The sequence below is a fragment of the Pavona decussata genome, unplaced genomic scaffold (genome assembly GCF_977016875.1).
Source record: "Pavona decussata unplaced genomic scaffold, jaPavDecu1.1 SCAFFOLD_391, whole genome shotgun sequence".
In the NCBI taxonomy this organism is placed as follows: Eukaryota; Metazoa; Cnidaria; class Anthozoa; order Scleractinia; family Agariciidae; genus Pavona; species Pavona decussata.
This window is the reverse complement of record NW_028145763.1, coordinates 283,476-302,420: the sequence shown is the minus strand read 5'-3', so window position 1 is coordinate 302,420 and position 18,945 is coordinate 283,476. Positions and strand designations below refer to the sequence as shown.

Genomic DNA, 18,945 nt, shown 5'->3' with positions numbered 1-18,945 from the left:
TAATCCAAATTAACTTAAGGCAGGCACGTTCTCTCTTGTCAAATTTTGTTGAGGGCTAGGGACGATGACTGTCAATCTAGGAGAGGCACATTGAGTAGGCTAGCTACAAGTAGTTCTTAAAAATGGCATTTGAATTCAGTTTAAATAGAGTAAATTACACAGCGGCGCGAAGATATGAATTTTATTTTCGAGAGGTAAAATATTGTTTTTAACACAAGAAAATAAAATTCATATCTTCAAGCCACCATGTAATTTTCTTTTTATTATGGACACATTCACCGCTCGCCATTTTTCACCGACTGTTTGTACAAAGAACCGCGAAAAAGCGGGAAATGACGTCAAGAAATATCCTCACTAGTGAGGATTTGAGAAAATACGCCCCTCGGGTCCCGGATGTAGTTCTTGCGAATTTTACGAGATATAATAAACAGCGGATATGCCACTGCAATAATATATTTTTTTAACCACTTCCGGTAGGTGGTACCTCAGTTGCTTCGGAATTTTAGTATGTTTCTACTTCTCTTCGTTGTTTTTTTTTTTTTCTGTATTTGGCCGACTGATATCTGAGTTTTTATTTGTTTGCATTTTGACCACTTTTTAAAAAGTGTAAGGGCCAATATAATGCAAGGCTAAGGAAGAAAGTTTCGTGATTCATATAACGTTTCGCCGTTACTCCACACAGGAGCAGAACGGAACATACTGGAATGACCCGGAATGTCTCGTGACATCCCAGAATCTTAAATGAAAAACCATTAAATGAAACCCGAATTTGACGAACTGGACACCGGAATGAATCTACCAAAATGGAGCCGGACATACACATATTTCAAGTTGCGTCATATGAAGAAATGGACCCCATCGGCAGAAAGATCACATGGGTAAGCTTAGCAAGTTTGGTTATGCTTCATTTCGTAGCCGAGTAACCAGGGCCCAGTTGTTCAAAGCTTAAGCTAATCCCGGATTAACGTGAACTTTGATGGGAGTTTAAGAGTGACCGTCGGTAATTTTCAACTGTTGGGTGAGAAAAATAAAATTCCTCCTCAAACTTTCTCAAAGCAAAAGACTAGGTAAGTAATTTACATTCATATAACGTTCAAATAAATATGTTAGCTGTAGGACAAATAATTTGGTTTCTCAGCTCTCCGAAGGCACACAGGGATCATTTTACTACAGATCGTAAACACCTGGGTTTGGAAATAAAACGTAACTAATTAACTAAACACCAAGATGGTATTCGAAATCAGAAGACGTTTATGATTAATTCAGGACGGTTATTTCCAATTTCAATAAAAAGCTGAATATTTTACCGATTTTTTAACTTTTCTCTTTTGTGAGCCATTTCGGCAGGTACAAAAATCGGCTAAATTCATAAAAGTACACCCCAGTTAAAGAACAACGTCGTCCCTTCAAATATATGCAATAAAATTTTGGGGTCAACGTACCTACGAAATTTGACAGTTGAAATTACAAAGGGCACTTTATGTAAACAAACACTAAATTTTCAAGCAGCTCAACGACGACGGGTTACTGTGCGACGCGCCTTACCGTGGCCAACCGACAAACTTTTTTTTACAAGTTAGCCATAAAATACAAAACGATATGTTTTCAAAAATTCCGGTGTTGCGTCACTTGTCTGTTGGACTTTGCAAGGAGGCGTGACCGTAAATCAAATTCGCGTATCCTGATTGGCTAACTTGTAAAAAAAAGTTTGTTGGGTGGCCACGCTAAGGCGCGTCGCACTGTAATAATATACGGAGGAAAACAATCTAAAATCGCCTCGTGTCATGAAATACCCGAAGTGAACAAAATATTTTGCTTCCTGATATTAATATTTTCTGTGGATTAAAAACATATTTTCGATGAATCATCCGCGAATTTGAAAGAAACAAGACAAATTTTTGAAAAAAGTGTTGTTTAAATTGTCACACCACCTGTTCATAATAAGCCAATTTCGCTCTTCAAAAACAATCTAAATTGATAAATTATTCGACTTCTTTTCATACGTGAGCCAAAGGCTATCTACAAGAAACGTACCTTTGCAGTGGATGGTACTTTTGAGGTCAGATGGTGAGGTTCTGTGAAACGCACGTAATAGGTCTACACAACTGAGTCTCGCCAAAATTTACGAACTGTCAACAAGTTGGATTGCGCGACATAAACACAGAAAGTTCTCCACCCACCTGTCTATCCATCGATGATCAAGTAATTTCGCGTTCAGTTTGGCAACGTTTACTGGAGGGGTTGAGAGGTATTAAAGTTAGTCAAAAGTGAGCTTTTGTTTATTCTCTCGGGACAATCATTGGCCCCTATATAATGCAATTGCTACTTATAGGTCATGACGACAGGCGGTTATACGCAACCTTCGTCGGTGGAACATGTAGTTTGAGTGCAGCAAAACCTGCAGTGGTGAGGAGTATAGCGCTAGAGAGTTGTGTCAAGGACATAAAAGCACATCTAAAATCATACGACGTCCGTGATGCTTCCTTGCAAAATGAGGCGCAGTTACTCCTAGCTAGAGCAGGTAACCAACGGGTGTCTAGAGACCTAAGACCTGGAAACCTAAGACCCGGAAACCTAATACTTGGAACCTAAGACCTGGGTGTAGTCTAGTAATGTACCATTGGCGATATTTTCATTTGAATTTAGCCGATTTTTGTACCTGCCGAAATGGTTCACAAAAGAGAAAAGTTAAAAAAGCGGTAAAATATTCAGCTTTTTATTAAAATTGGAAATAACCGTCCTGAATTAATCGAGTACCAACTTGGCGTTTAGTTTTAGTTACGTTTTATATCCAAACCCAGGTGTTACCGATGTGTAGTAAAATGATCGATCCCTGAGTAGCTCTGAGTGCCCCCTGAGAGCTGAAAACCGAAATATTTGTCCTGCAGCTAAAATATGTATTTGATTGACCTGAAAGTTACATGAATGTGAATTACTTATATCTAGTCCTTTCTTCTGAGAAAGTTTGAGGAATTTTATATTTTCTCACCCAAAACACATTAGTTGAAAATTACAGACGCCGACTCTAAATTACAAATCAATAAAGATTCTCCAAAAGATTTTTGTCCCTCAGTTTTGACTTTTTCTTTTCCTCATACCTGAAATTAGCCTTTTAATTAAACCTGTTAACCGGAGCGAGTTAAAAACTTTAAAAAACACTTAATCGTGGATAAGCGTTAATCGGCTAAATTTCAAACAACCGGGACCTGGCTGTCAAAGTTCGCCCAGATTTCATACAAATGTCTCTTACTCTGAGATGGCATCCCCAAATCCATACAAAAAAAGAAAACTTTACTGGTAAGCTTCCTCTGTTTTTAATACTGGCTTCACGATCATACATACAATTGGGATAAACTATTTAGCTACAATGAATCTTTGATTAATTGGCCTGTCAGAGCTAATCAGTCTTATTTTGGTGGGTCCAGTGTTCACCTTTCTTGGGTATATTCTTAGTTTCTCTCAATTAACGTCCTGGAAGTAGTCCTTATTTTCAGACACAAAATAGACTTTTCAGGGAAGCGACGGGTATACAACACCCTTACCATCATGTGGTAAGGGTCTACAGCGAAATAAAATAATAAATCATCTTCCACCAAGGAAATTGAAAATGCATATTAAATTGACAAGCAAGCAAGCAGGCAAGTAGTTAGGCAGAGAGAGAGTCAGTTAGTCAGCCAGTCCATCTGTCTGTCAGTCAGTGAGACAGTCTGTCAGTCAGTCAGTCCATCTGCCTGTCAGTCAGTGAGACAGTCCGTCAGCCAGTCCATCTGTCTGTCAGTCAGTGAGACAGTCCGTCAGTCAGTGAGACAGTCCGTCAGTCAGTCCATCCGTCCGTCAGTCTGTCAGTGAGATAGTTCGTCAGTCCATCCATCCGTCAGGCCGTCAGTCAGTCAATCAATCCGTCCGTCTGTTAGTCAGTAGTAAAGTTAGTTCTTTCAGACGCCCATGACCTAGCTCATTTTTCACTCCGTCTATTAGCGATAAAAAGTATTACAGACTTCTTAAAATCAAATGTAATGTTCAATCTCCTTCTCTATTATTGGCCAGCGCACTGCTTTTGCTCGTCGTTTTGCTTGGGTTTTCTTTGGTGGATTCAGGATCACGTCACATCCTTCTTTGGTCTTATCTTTGACACATGCCACGTACTTATTCACGTGATCCGTCAAGTAAGCCAGAGGAGAGGATCCCTGTTTCAGAACCTATCAAAGACAAAAAAGTTTAATAATGCCCTCATCTGCAACGCGTTAACTTTTGTTTTTCGCTAATTTTCAACTTTTTGTATGTGTGTGTGTTACTCGTGATTTCTCTACCTCCCTTAAATTCTATTTGTTCTGTCTTTGATTGCAATAACTGTAATAATATTAATTTTATCCTTAAAAAGTTGTAAGTCTGGCCCGCCTAGATTAGTTCTCGCTACCTGCGGGCCAATCTGATTCTCTCTTTTTTGCTAAATTTTTGAATTTTTGAATAAACTTGAACTGATAATGTTGTAACATGCAGGCACAACAAAAGATCCAAACGTACGCGAGTGCGTGTCTACGCAAGCGAGTATGAGAAAAATACTTTCCATCAAATTCGAATTTCTTATCACGTTAACGCAATGTAATTAGAGGTCTTAACTGTGTTTACGGTTGTTCAAAAGCCGATAACTCGGCTCATTTTTAAAGCTCTGAACAATTGCTCATCCTGTTATATCAAAAAGCTCATTAGTAGGTGATTAATATTAGTTTCTGGATAATAAAGGGCCAAATTAATCAGATAACCTCAACAAATTGAATTACCATGATAGTAAATAGAGGATATTACATGGCCGCGCGGAGATACGAAATTTCTCCTCGAGTGTTGAAAAATATTTCACGAGTGAGCGCAGCGAACGAGTGAAATATTTTTCAACATGAGAAGAGAAATTTCGTATCTCCAAGCGACCGTGTAATTTTCTTTTTATTATATAAAATCCTCACAATACAGCAAAATATGCTTTGTTCTTTATTTCAAAAACTAAGGTTTGAAATTGAGTACATAAGCTTACAGTCAGTTGTTTATTTGTATCAATGGTAAACCAGGCCGAGTTATGTCAATACAAAGTAAGACTAAGCGAAAAGGCCACAAATAAAATCTATCCCTCGTACAAACTAATGGCATATTAAATATGGTTAGAAATTTGGCTTACAGTAACAAGTAAATCTGAACATACCGTCCTAGCTTTCATCGCTGCTTTCAACTACCCTCACACAACTCGACGTCGTACGCAGGTTTCCTCTTTGTATTCGGATTTTCTTGCTCTAGCTTCTACGAATTCGATCAGTTTCTTATCTGTGATCTCAACAAATCTGCTTGAGCTTGTCTCCATTTTAGAATAAACCTTCGACTCGCGAAAAGACCAACTCAAAAACTCCCAAAAGACCAAACGACAGCGGCGGAAACCCTTCGGAAAACCACAAGTGCTTGACAACGCGCGAAAATACTGCGAGCTGATTGGTCAAAAATGATATCACACATGTGTGGATAAAAATGATATCGCCACTAGCGGGATAGCGTTTTTATCGATTTTCTACCACTCAGTATACCACTAAATTTTATATAATAAATTACGTTATCTCATATTTAGTATAAAGTCGCGAGAATCGAATCCAGCCATTTAGAATGCACCTAAAGAATAAAATTGACTTACCTGATAATGGAAATCTCGCAGATTAAACTTCTTATCCAGTTCATCATTAGCATGTTTCCTGGCTTTCATAATCTCCAGTTGACCAATCATGTAAGCAGTCGCCTGGCCGGGGTCGCTCTGGTATCGAGTGACCTACAGACGACATCAAAGAAACACACCAATGAATTGTGTCGGAAAGATTAAAAAACGGAAGCGCTTGATCTAGCAACAAACCGCGGTGCGGCCGAGACGCCAATACGGTTTATTTATCATAGTACATTGAACTGTTAAAGTGCACTTAACCCCAAAATTTTTTTCGTTAAATAAATCTTTGCGCCTGTTCGAAACGCATTGAGCCTTTTTGCGCCTTTTCTCAACCAAATCTTGACTTTTTATAGGCTGTAAAAGTAACGAAATCTAGCCATCATCTGTCCCATGACCGAGCTAGTAAGGGGCATGGGTCTATTCCTTACATGACGTCACAAACTGCTTTGCACGCATTTTCACAAAGACTTAATACAATGCAAATCAGTTTGTGACGTCAAGTAAGGATTAGACCCATGCCCCTTACTAGTTCGGTCATGGGACAGATGACGGCTAGATTTCGTAACCTTTACAGCCTATAAAAAGTCAAGATTTGGTTGAAAAAGGCGCCAAATAGCGCAATATGTTTCGAACAGGTGGAAAAATTTATTTAAGCGAAAAAAATTTGGGGGTTAGGTGCACTTTAACGGTTCAATGTACTACGATAAATAAACCGTATTGGCGTCTTGGCCGCACCGCGGTTTGTTGCTAGATCAAGCAAGATTTGGTTGAAAAAGGCGCCAAATAGCGCAATACGTTTCGAACAGGTGCAAAGATTTATTTAAAAGAGAAAAAAAATTGGGGTTAGGTGCACATTAACTAAACGGTGACAACTAAGGGCTCATCATCTGTTGCCGGTCGGCGGCCGTTTTAAGCATGGAGTGTACTGCATAGCAGTAGCTTCCAATGGCAAAACCTCCTGGAATTGCCAGGTACTCAACCGCCATTCAAGCGAAGAAGACGATCTATGGGATGGCTCTTCAAGCCGATCATTTCTTTATGTGAATTTATGTCACAAATCGTTTACTCAATCAACTAGAAAATGCTTTAAAAATGTCAGTCTTCATTAGCTATTTTTTCTTCAAGTTCAGAGATTGTTGAATTTTGTTCTAGTAACTGGTACTAAAGGAGGAATATGCTCAATTCGGAGAACAGGTTTAGGCTTCATTAGTTGTAGAATGGTAAACAAGTATGGGCTAACAGGAATACACCGGGCAGATACAACGCTTAGTTAAACTTAAGTATCAACTAAAAGAATGCAGACTCTGGGGGAAAAGAAATGCGCAGGCTCAATGATCACTTGCGATGCCTTTCTCATCTCCAGAGTTCCACGGCTGTTACTGTGGTTGTGTACTACGTGGATACGATGTTGGTGCAGTTCGAGAACGACCGATACCAGTCACATTTATCGATACTTTCCAAGAATATCGGGTATCGAATTTGTGGTGCTGGTATCGGCTCACTCTAGCCTTAATTGCCTCTTACCTCTTTCTTAGCGAGATCGGTATCGTCCCAAGCATATGTGCTGAAGTATTGGAGAGCTTGGTCTCTTGTGAGCCCAACATAGTGCAACCCAGTGTCAACGATCAGCCGAAGTGCCCGCCACACCTGAAAGTGAAAAAAAAATCGTTTACCATTTACTCAACAAATGCCGGAAATTCCGATTGGGAATTTCCGTTCAGGTTTTCAGAATGTGTTCCTTTTAACCTTTTACCCCAAGAAACTGCTATATCGGTTGAAGCACATACAGTTGGGATGGCTAGAGGCCTGTTACGAAAGTTGCGTTACGTGTCAATGGAACACAAATTTCCGTTTGTTACATCCCAACCGGCAAAACGAGACTACCTTTTCAGAATTTCCGTTTCTCCCCGACATTTTCCACTGGGACGACCCAAAAAGTGGTGGTCCATTTACATCGCAACCGGAATTTCCGGAGTTTTTAAAAACGGTAAACAACCAGAGACACTAGTAATCGGACGAAAGTACGACTACGAATAAGCTACGAGATTTCCAGAACGCACCAACGACTCTGCGCATTTTCGGTGGTGAAGAAATCGTATTATTTAAGTGTTCACTTCGGTCATAAAAATTAAATTGTCGCTTGTGAAAGGATTCGAAAAGAGAAGATTACACTTTGGATCATGAAGTAAATACATTTCCTCACTTATATATTTGCTGTAAACACTTTTTTCCTTACTGTTGTATTTTCCTCTCCTAAGCCTAATTTAACTAGCAGAGCTCTTCAACCAGTATTATAAATTCTATTTCCCCCTATTTTATTTAACTGCACTGAGGTGGTAGCCAACACGAAAGCCTTGCTCCTTTGGCCACTACGCACTTCTTCCGTAGAATGTAAAATCACTGAATAAATTGCTCTATAAAATATATTGTATTTCGTTGTAATAAGTGTGAATAAAATTGAATTGAATTGAATTGAATTGAAAAAAATCAAACGGTAAACAAAACAATTAAATTAAAAAAAAAAAAAACAACAACAAAAGAAGTCCAATCGGGGCATTACTGCTTTATTTTCTATTTTCACCTGCCACTTCAGCATTCCAAATTTTTGCATAGGTTCTTTCTTGTAGGTGTCAGTGTCTTGAGCTATGAGCGGGTTCTCAGCGTACAGTGCCCAGCCCTCTGTAAACGCCGTGTAATAAGTGACCGAATCAAGCCAACCGATCACGCCGCCGCAACTGTCACGGAAATGCTCTACGTTCCCCTGAACCTGCCAATCAAGAAAAACCGGTCGACATGGAGCACTTACTATAACGAGAATAAATTTTTGAAGCGAACCTTCACTGTTACAACAAATTGAAGTTAAATCGTCGGAACTATTGTGTAAATTTTAAAGGTTAGTTTAAAAACTGAGATTTCGTTTTAGTTATGGCCCATTTTTGCATTTAAATATCCCATGCGTCGTCATCAGTTTTTGAATTTTATGGCGTCATACGGTTGTCGCTATTGTCAGGAAGCAGACATTCATTTGTGTAGAATACTTGGGCTACCATATGAAGTCTTGGAATGGCTGCGCGCAAAAAGTTTAAAAGCGAAAATAGGCGATAATAGAAGATTTAAATGAAGAAAATGTAGTTGACTTTGCTGTCTTGGCTTTTTTTCTATGTTCAAAATGAGCACATATATTGCTATGGTAGAGACGTAATTTGAACACTTTTAAAACGCGTTTACCTGGGTGTGATGCCCTGGCCTCGCCTCATGCGCATTGACACTCCATTCAGAGAAGGTTGGACCTAAGTTTTCAAGGAAAAATGGAATGTTGTATTTGGCGCTTCGGGAGCAGTCAGCGGTACTTCTTTGGTAACTCTGCGCTCCACTCGATGGGTTCAGGTTGGGGCGCATGTCAACCGGACAGGTGGGCGTGGTCGCTTTCTCTCCCGAGAAGTAGAACATTGGGATTGTCTTGGGCTCAAGAAGACTCATTACCTGAAATATAACACAGAATAACAGAATTTTAGTATTTGAACTAATAAATTAGAGCGCTTTCAACTGAATCATGAACTTCGAGCTCTTGTTCCAAGTCAGTTCGTTACATCTAAGCTAATAATCGTGAAGACGCGATGGTGCAGGGGTAATCGTGGCGGACGTGCAATTGGACGGTCGGTGGTTCGAAACAAGGTTGGTCTTTGCATTGCTATGTTTCCCAAGAAAAGAAACCTTACTTCCCACGTTTGTCTTGACCCAGGTGTATAAATGGGTACAAAGGACACACTACTGAGGGTACCCCTGCGTTGAGCTAGCATCCCATCAAGGGGGAGGGGGAGGGGGAAAGTAGCAATGCTCCTAGTTGCTTCATGCTACAGAAAGCGGGTTAGCTCTGACCATCACCATGTGGGCCACTTATGCTAAAAGTTCGATTTTACCGGGTTTTTGAAGCTAACAATGACGGCTAAAAGTTGAGTACCTTTCTTGATTCAGAAAACCACAGCTGAATGGCAGCCCATCGTGTTGGACAATACTTCTTTGCGCCTTCGATATCACTGCATTTCCTGTGCGCTTCTTTGCCGGATTCGTTTTTGGGGATTGGAGCAGAATTAAAATAGCTTTCGGACGAATTGAGTTTTTTTCTGAATTTCAGCACAGCTGTATCGTTATTTGATTCTCCGGTGACTTCTCTGGCAACGGCAAGAATCTAAGGAAAAAAAAAAAAAACAATAATAATAATAATAATAATAATAATAATAATAATAATAATAATGATGATGATGATGATGATGATGATGATGATGATGATGATGATGATGATGATGATGATGATGATGATGATGCTACATAATTAATAATAAAGACGTGGATATTCGAAAGCCGGCAAGACTGACAGATTGTTTCAAGGTTTGCAGTAGAATTCGGCAATCTTCAACACCCACTGTCCTGAACCACTTGCCATCTACTGGAACAGAATCTTGTTCCTCTTGTCGATATCTGTTATTGGCTATCTCAAGCTATTGCTTTCTCGACCATGAGGTTCGTTCCCTTGAATGATCGAGAAGACAGGAGTCTCCCTCCTGTATATTACAGGTGATCCTAACCTGCGATCGGATTCCCCGCTATCCCCACCCAAGCAACTGTTTCAAGCTCTCGTGGATCTCCTCCCTATGTGCCACTTTTGTGGTCTTACCTCGTCTGTAATCTACAACTGAACAGACCCATGGCAAAATGGAATTTTTTTGTACATGGCTATCAACCAATCAGAGCTCTCGCTCACTAATTAAAGATAATTACATCCAAACTCTTCGAAACTGGAAACGACTCCTTGGCCGAGTTGGTCAAGTCACGGTTCGCGCCAATCAAGTTAACTACGGTGGTTTTGTTCACAGTTATGATATAATGTGTTATTGCTCGGCCTGAGTAAAAGGTATACCTTACCATTGGGTAAAGAACATTCAGCTGTTTTTTACCGAGTTCATGCACTTCCAAAGGCGTCATTTTGTTTGTTGTGAAATATGACATGATCATGGAATAAGACTTCTTCCCATCCAGCTTCTCGCCAGTAGGCAGAGTGGGGTTCGTTGGCCTGGACTTGTTTTCTTTGCCATCGAACCAAACATACTTAAGCGGTAGATTGGCTAGACCGCTGGAAACATTGCTTGGAACGCAGTGGCGGATGTGTTCCGTTTCGAGATATCTAAAATATAAGAAAAACTTAGTAAAACTGGATATTCTTGTTCAAAACTGGTACTTCTTGTTCCCTTGCATGTGACTGTTGGATGTCGCCCCTAATTCTTCATTTCATTTTTCCAAAATCGAATCTTTGACAGAATAATAATAAGAAAGACAAAAAAAAAAAAGGAAGAAAGAAAGAAAGAAAATAAACTACCCCCCCCCCTCCCCCCTCAAAAAAAAAATGAACGATGAATTCAACGCGCCATTTTTTCATCATTGAATGGCGGTGAGGGGTGGCCTAGAAAGAAGCAGAAAGAAAGAAGAAAGAAAGAAGCAGTCAATACTTTCTGAATTAAATCAATTGTACGGGAATTTTTGTTTTAGTTTTAACTGAACAAAGAGGATCTCCCTGAAAAGGGTCTGTGAGGTGTTAGGAGAAACCCACTGAACGTAGTGCGTGCAGGCGCAAACTTTATACATGCACTCACTTTGCTCAGCGGATTCTCCTTTTCGCGAAATCCCCTTTGAGCCCTTTGAAGACGCAAAGAGCTTTGTTAGCTTTTTGTTCTATTACCGTATCATCCGGGTGATTGGCTCTCCTATGTATGTCACCAGGTATTCCTTGATTGTGTCACTGACATTTTTTCCACGGTGTGTCTTTTTCCATGCGTCGTCTACTTCTTCTGTAATGTTGGTGTAATAGTCGGGATCCAATAATGGCTGAGCGTACCACTCTTTCCAAACACCTGCAATTAATCGGACATGAGAGTTGGATTGTCTAAATAGAGCTTTCTCCACCAAGTATTTAAACGCACCAAGAGAAAATAAGGGGTGTCTTGTGCACACGCGTTAGTTGACCTTATTCAGTGGAAGGGGGGGGGGGGGGGGGAGGGGGGGCGTCCAGTCGTAAATTGAACTTTCCATACATTTCCCTGTATTTTTTCCCGCGAACTATTTTTAGTAGCAGTTCACGGCTGGTTCGCAATACAGACAAATGTATGGAAAGTTCAAAACACGACTGGACGCTTTCTGGCACAGCTACATCCCTTCAATTTTGTTCTTAAAATCCTTCTCCTAGTGCCAAAAGTTTCCAATTCATGAATTTTTCAGAAGCGATGTTTTATGAAAATTATTTGACGTCGGATTTCCATACAAACACTGTTATTTCAAGCCTGTTTGCCTACCCGTCAAAATGGCGTCGAAAACCGTGATAAGGCCTATTCTTAGCAGTCATCAGAAGTGCTGAGCAAAATTCGTCTTTAAGTTTTAACGCAGTGCACCTTCCAATTCCAAAAACAAGTCCCGTCGTCCTATAAGAATTTCCAGTTGCAAGCCGCCACAAAGCAACAGCCACTCGCTTTTCCACTGTAAAAAATACGCCTCTACTCTTCTTCTCCTGGCTCTAACTAATAGCAATCTCAACCTTTGATGAAATCGGTTCCTTCTGTTATAGAGCAAGCGCATAAACACAGTAATAAAGAGAAGAAGGACGAACAAGCGATCGCCGTCTGCATCTCCCGCCATATTATTCAAATTGATTTATTCGAGCGCGTGATCTCCTCAAATTACTAGAATGAAATATAATCTCGTGAAAACCAACTTTAAAGTCGCTCAACGAAGTCGGTAAACAAAATACCCTCAGGAATGTTAAGCGAGACATCCGGCGTCGTGAAATTGGTTTCAAAGTTTTGATTTGTTGTTATGTGATAAATTTACACTTTGCAGATCGAGCTCAATCCGCAAAATCCGCAAAAATTAGAACCCGCAAAATTTTCATGCTACACGGTAGGAGGTGGCCGAATCTGGTACCCTGCTCGGGTGTGCACAGGAACCCCACGTGATGTAACTTCACTCGAACATGTAATTACAGTACAAAAATATTAAAATAGTACCAAAATACATATAAATTGTGACAGTGTTTTATTTTTGTTATCAGCGAAACTGTGGACATATAGGAAAGCGCAATAACCATCGGTAAACAGACCGACGAAAGCCAATCTAAAGACCTGCCTTTTCACGTTTCTTTTTACAATGCGCAGTTTGTTTTGGTGTTTCTTGTGCAATTATAAAGTAGAGTCGGAAAGTTCTTAAAGCCAAACAAGACAAAGCAAAAAGATAACTTAAACAATAGCCAGGAAACACTGACGTACCAAAATTCTTCCAAAAATACTTGATACATATACACTAAACGCGAATTTTTAATTTCCTTTTTGCACGCTACTAAACAGTACAGAAAATCAGTTTGTTTTCGATACTTTTCAGCAACAACCAGACATTTTTAATTTTGTGGGAACTTTTAGAGAACGAATACAATGTCATTCTTTTACCTACGTAGACATAACATGTTCCAGCAGACCAAAAGGGTGAATGATAAGACGTGATTAGTTGTCAAGGATCACCGGAGCTGCCATGGCGACGGTGCGTAACTTGCAATAATATTTGAACTAGGGCTTGGGAAATTCGAAATAGAAAGTCTGCAGAAAACAAACAGCCAAACATTCAAAGACATCAGAGCCTTTTTTCTACTTTCTCAGCAAGCAAAATTATGCAATCTGTGACTGAACCATAATTGAGGTTAAGTCAATTAGGCCTTATCACGGTTTTCAACGCCATATTGACGAGCAGGCAAACAGGCTCGAAATAACAGTGTCTGTATGGAAATCCGATGTCAAATAATTCTCATAAAACATCACTTCTGAAAAATTCATTAATTGGAAACTTTTAGCACTAGGAAAAGGATTTTAAGAAAAAAATTGGAGGGATGTAGCTGTGCCAGAAAGCGTCCAATCGTGTTTTGAACTTTCCATACATTTGTCTGTGAAGCGAGCCAGCCGTGAACTGCTACTAAAAATAGTTCGCGGGAAAAAAAATACAGGAAAATGTATGGAAAGTTCAAAACACAACTGGACGCTTTTTTGGCACAGCTACATCCCTCCAATTTTTTTCTTAAAACTCCTTTTCCAATTGCCAAAAGTTTCCAATTCATGAATTTTTCAGAAGCGATGTTTTATGAAAATTATTTGACATCGGATTTCCATACAAACACTGTTATTTCAAGCCTGTTTGCCTACCCGTCAAACTGGCGTTGAAAACCGTGATAAGGCCCATTCAGGGCTAGGGACGTCAAAAAATGTTGATCGCTGTCATGCTATCACTGCACCAATTGGACTAATTTTTCAGCGCTCTTCATAGTACTCTGCTGTGAAGTACTCGAAAAATCAAGTAATTGCTACTTAACACGAAAATAATCGCTCATTGATTAAGTTTTTTTCCCCACGTATAGTTTTGCATGACCTTGATATTCTCTCGCGTGACATAGCTCGTCGTGAAAAATTTGGGCAGCTCGTGCCAAAAATCCTTTGCAAGTGATACCGAGAGCGTTCGAAAGGGACTTGGCCGTCAAATCTCTTGATTGGTTTTCGTACAGTAGCTGATTTGTGTGACTGCGGTTTTACTGGTTGTTGATACTGAGTAAACATTGCATGCGTATTTCTGGCTCCCAAGACAGACACGTCAATCATTTTCGGCTCTTTTGCATCATTCGGTAGCGTGATCGTGAGAGCCAAGCCACGGAGAAACCTGTTTCTTGTGTTCACACAACTACACCACTCATATAGCGTACATATCAAGAGTTTAAGTCTCCTCTATACAATCAAGTAACAAAAGTATAAAAACTTACATCAACATCTTTTGTAAATGAAAAAAATAATAATAATCTAATACATTTCTCCTGGTTTTTAATCTAAACTCAAAAAACCGGGAAAAACATGAAACATATGCACAACGATAAAAGAATGGTACATTGTGAACAACAATTGCGCAACAAATAAGTACATGGTGCTTACCGGTCTCGTTGTGCAGGGAAACATTCAAGTATTGTCTTTTAAACGAGTTAATTCCCGCTTCGCACTCCTCCACACTTCTAATCATCCCTCTTCGAACCCCCATCTTCATGTTTTCGATGTACTGTAAGATCCCTGCCTTGTGCGTTTTCAGTTTTTGTTCTATGAGCTCGACGTCTTTCGCGTTGTAGGGCTTGTGATGTGTTCCAAGACCATTATAGACACCGTAACCATGATAGCAGATTTCCTGCCAACAGAACAGATTGGGACCCAGCATCCAATCGCCCGCATAGTAGTTGACATCGTAAGGTTGGCCGAATATATGCTGAACATAGTGCTTCACTTGAGAGAGCGCTTTCCTCTCCCTTGGTGTCAACTTGTCTGCGTTGATGCCTTTGTCCTCAATTTCCTTCAGCAAAGCCTGGGCGGTGTCCGTTCGATTTTTGATTGTTGAAGGGGTCGGATCATAAGCAACGTATTCCATTTTGACTCTATCGGTGGTGACATCTGGATCATAGTAGACATTGTAAGGATGGAGTTTGTAGTATGCAGCCTTGACGCGCGAGAGAAACGTAGGAAGTCCCACTCTTAGCGCTTCTCCCGAAAATTTACACCTGTCCACCGAAGGGGCCGCTGTTCCTCCTGTTGTAGTACTGGGAGATGCTGTAGATGTTGGCTTTTCATCACTCTTTTTGGTTGCAGCAACAGCAATCAACGCGATTCCTACGATGAGAATGATCAGGGCCACAGCCAACACGATGATACTTATCATCCTCTCCTTTCCACAGAACCTTTTGACACCTGACTTGTCTGTAAAAATTATCATTTCCGAGCTTTTGGAAGACTCCATGACTATCAAGAAACTGCAACAACACTTGCGAAACGAAGCAGTTTTGCAAGTGCTTTCCCGGGTCTATCGCCGCCTTGCACAGTTCCAAGTCTTAAATATGCAGTGTCGGTTCTCCCTTGATCGTCTAGTGTGATCAGGGGCTTTCAAAAAGTCAATCACATGACAAGTCAATCATAGTGAAGTGATATCTTCAAATAAAAAAGCACTGTAGTCATTTCCGGTCACACATGAAAGAGGAAAAATAACCCGAGGCAAACAACCTGCTGTTCGGAGCCCAAATTAACACTTCTGTTTTCTCGATAATCCCACATGAAGATCCTTCAAGGAAACGAACGTCTTTGTCTATAATTTACCGGTGAAATATAGGTCCTGCAATCTTGTTGATTTCGTTACTTTTTCCACGTTCTGACGGGCTTTGTTGCCAACAAAATTACCCGCATTAAAAACCAAGGTCACCGGATCCTGATACGTCCACGTCTTTATTATCATTTTTTACTTCACTGTGCAATATTTTTACCACATGCATTACTTGGATAAGTAGAGTACATTTCAATCAATTCAGAAAGCGTATGTGGCTCATAAGGGACATATCGATTTTTTTCGTCCCAACTTAATAACTTGTGATCGCAGCATAATAACTTGCGATCGCAACTTACTAACTAGCGATCTGGAAAAGCCCAGCCATCTGAAACTTTCAGTAAAACGAAGAGAGTGGTCAGAAAGAAACGCTCACGGATGGAGTTACCAACCATCTTTTTCCTCTGATCAAGAGTCAACACGCATGCCCATACATACCATGTAACAAAACATATTAACTTGACAAGTTCGCAAGTTGCGATCGCAAGTAAGTAAGATGCGAGCGCAAGTTAAGTTGCGACGAAAAAATCGATGTGTCCCTTATGAGCCACATACGTACATACCTACATACCATGCGTACATACGAAGGAAGTACTTGGAAAGAAATTGAATTTAAAGTTCATTACCCCAGAATGTTAGAATACGAAGCACAATCACCGATTACTGTAAATCCTCGAATGCAAAAACGCCCATCCGCTCATTTCAAATGTTCAGGAAAAGGACGGAAGTAGGGTTGCCCAAAAGTGTCACAGCAATTTCAGTTTCACCGCGACATTTTCAATTTCATCACGGCAATTTCAATCATTGTGGGTTATTACCCAGATTGTAATGGGCCTCTAGAATCAAGGCGAGTATTTCCGGTTTTTTACTGAGGCAGGTTGAAAATCGCCATGGTGAAAGTGAAATTGCCGTGACGAAAATGAAATTGCCGTGAATAAAGTTGAAACTGCCGTGATGAAATTGAAACTGCCGTGGCGAAATTGAAATTTGCCGTGACACTTTTGGGCCACGGAAGCCCTTATTCGTGAGGGGTGTTGGTAGGGGGGGGGGGGGGGGGAAGGTGTTTTTTTCCCACAATTGTGCCCAGATGGACATTTATTTTCGCAATCTTTTGTAGTATTTGCGCGTCACCAACAGCAGACGGTAACCCGTGTAGTAATGGGCTGATCACGGCCATGACCATTTTCCAGGTCCTTGGAGTAGGCCATTTGACACGAAAGGCCTTCCAGAGGTTGGGTGGTGAAAAGGAATTAGACCGAAAGGGTCAAGTAGTTAACAATTTTTTTTTTTTTTTTGTCTGGTGGAATACTCGTGATTCCTGATCTGTTGTAGAGTTCAAGGGGGAAAATGTCGCTTTTGTGAGCGATTGGGTTACCAAAAAGGCTTTCCACCAACTTTGCAGTGTTTTCAAAGGTATATGTACAGAAAATTGGATTGAATGTGAATGAACCAGTTTCCCAATACATGCAGTGAATATCAAATACCGGAACATTTGTTTTTGGGGAGGTGTATCTGATCGTCAAATTCAGCGTTAGGGTACAGCATTTGAAAGGCTTTTACTTCTGCCGAACGGTAATTTGAACAAGCAGTTCGAATCAAATGCCCGGGAATTGTTGGTTTTGAGTTGATCGGCGCATAATATACAACCTTCCATATAATCACATGGACCTGGAAATTGAGATGCGACCGCGAATTCGGAGAAACGGGGTTTCTAGATAGATGGGCTTTTACGAGAGGGGGCGCTTTACATTCGAGAATGTACAGTAACCATATTGACCCTTAAAGTACCTAACAGCGATCAGCATCTAATTTCTCCTACAATATTACTTCTTGGTCAAACATCCAGGTAATGAGAATAAAGGAAATGATCTCCAAAGATCAAATGTCTTGATGTGAAAGAGGTGAGAATACTCATGTTGAGACAGGAGCTTGAAGGGTTACTACTATAAAGCCTCCGCCTACTTTTTTCTGTGCAAGTAACGAGACAACAAACGTTGTACATTCAGTGTTTGCCGTGTCCATCACTCATTTTTGCAACCCTTCAATTCAGAATCGTGCAGGCTTGAAATTACCTTTTCTACAATCCTGGCCAAATCGCTCCGGACAGAGGCCGCGGTGTTACTAGGACCGATCTAGACATGGTTTCACTTCCCTCCCCTCACCCCCCACCCCCCACCCCCCCTTCTTCCACCACGTTAACAATTGTTAAGGTTGGTACACACTTGTTACATGTTGGGGGGGGGGGGGGGGCAGTTCCCTTTGTGTAAATTCCCCGTTTGATGAGAAACCTCCTGAAATCATGTTTTAAAGCTTTGCATAACGCCGAGATCTGGCAAGACTATCTTAAAATAATAAAACAGGAATGCCCCAATGAACTGCACCCAAGCAATTCAATTAGGTGAGTGGTCCTGACCGAAAATGGCACTCTCCAAGATAATGCGTCGAAACTATTTAACAATCTACCAGAAACTGTGAAGACTGCAGAACCTTTTTAAGGCTCTGAAGGAATTTTTTAAGAAACAGAGTACAAAGCGATTAGTTAGTTTTACTGTAACTGGTTTCCGTTAATCCTGTTTCTACTGTATAATTTGTAAATAACTTAATCTTAATTTGATTTATTTTGTAATTGTAATTAATGTAATTTAACAGGGAAGAGCCACCCAGTGGATCTGTTAATAAACCATTATTATTATTATTATTATTATTATTATTATTATTATTATTATTATTATTATTATTATTATTATTATTATTATTATTATTATTATTAACGTATGTTTTAGGGACTAAATTTTGTCCCCGCCACATGTTGCAGAAAATTCAGCTAGTTTGAATTTGTTTTCGTGTGGGAGCGACAAAAGAACCCAAATTTTTAAAGTAGCATAGTGTGCACTGCTCTTGCAAACTGTTCCCGCTACAAAATACCGTTGTTCACGTATCATTGCAACGTGCCTCGTACGCGGTTCCCCCGAAGGGGCACGTCTCCGCTTTGTATTCCTGTTTCGTGTGCCCTATGTGTAGTGTATGCTGATCTTCAAGTA

At 40.3% G+C, this 18,945-nt stretch overlaps 1 protein-coding gene and 2 long non-coding RNA genes across 3 annotated transcripts; 2 read left to right on the top strand and 1 right to left on the bottom strand.

Annotated features, from left to right (window-relative positions):
* The first annotated feature begins 1,594 nt into the window (after positions 1-1,594).
* LOC146451218 (uncharacterized) lies at positions 1,595-3,936 on the top strand. The gene is made up of 2 exons (XR_014860052.1): positions 1,595-3,749; positions 3,811-3,936. It is a non-coding gene; the product is annotated as an uncharacterized LOC146451218 (long non-coding RNA).
* Positions 3,299-15,690, bottom strand: LOC146451217 (uncharacterized). Its single transcript, XM_085099274.1, has 9 exons — positions 14,701-15,690; positions 11,430-11,601; positions 10,619-10,877; positions 9,657-9,884; positions 8,924-9,178; positions 8,277-8,462; positions 7,220-7,342; positions 5,672-5,803; positions 3,299-4,199 (listed from the first exon to the last, which is right to left on the bottom strand). Exons 1-9 carry the CDS (start codon positions 15,545-15,547, stop codon positions 4,008-4,010), a joined length of 2,394 nt encoding a protein of 797 aa, XP_084955400.1. The 5' UTR covers positions 15,548-15,690; the 3' UTR covers positions 3,299-4,007.
* Positions 15,691-15,979: 289 nt separating this feature from the next.
* LOC146451216 (uncharacterized) lies at positions 15,980-17,773 on the top strand. The gene is made up of 2 exons (XR_014860053.1): positions 15,980-16,391; positions 16,544-17,773. It is a non-coding gene; the product is annotated as an uncharacterized LOC146451216 (long non-coding RNA).
* Positions 17,774-18,945: the final 1,172 nt, after the last annotated feature.

Bases quoted from the DNA above. Each gene is read 5' to 3' on its own strand.
- LOC146451217 (XM_085099274.1), bottom strand. From the start codon at position 15,547: ATGGAGTCTTCCAAAAGCTCGGAAATGATAATTTTTACAGACAAGTCA. The intron at 9,179-9,656 runs GTACTCAACTTT...GTTATATTTCAG, and splicing joins GGTTTTCTGAATCAAGAAAG to GTAATGAGTCTTCTTGAGCC. The intron at 7,343-8,276 runs GTGAAAATAGAA...TTTCACTTTCAG, and splicing joins TTGGAATGCTGAAGTGGCAG to GTGTGGCGGGCACTTCGGCT.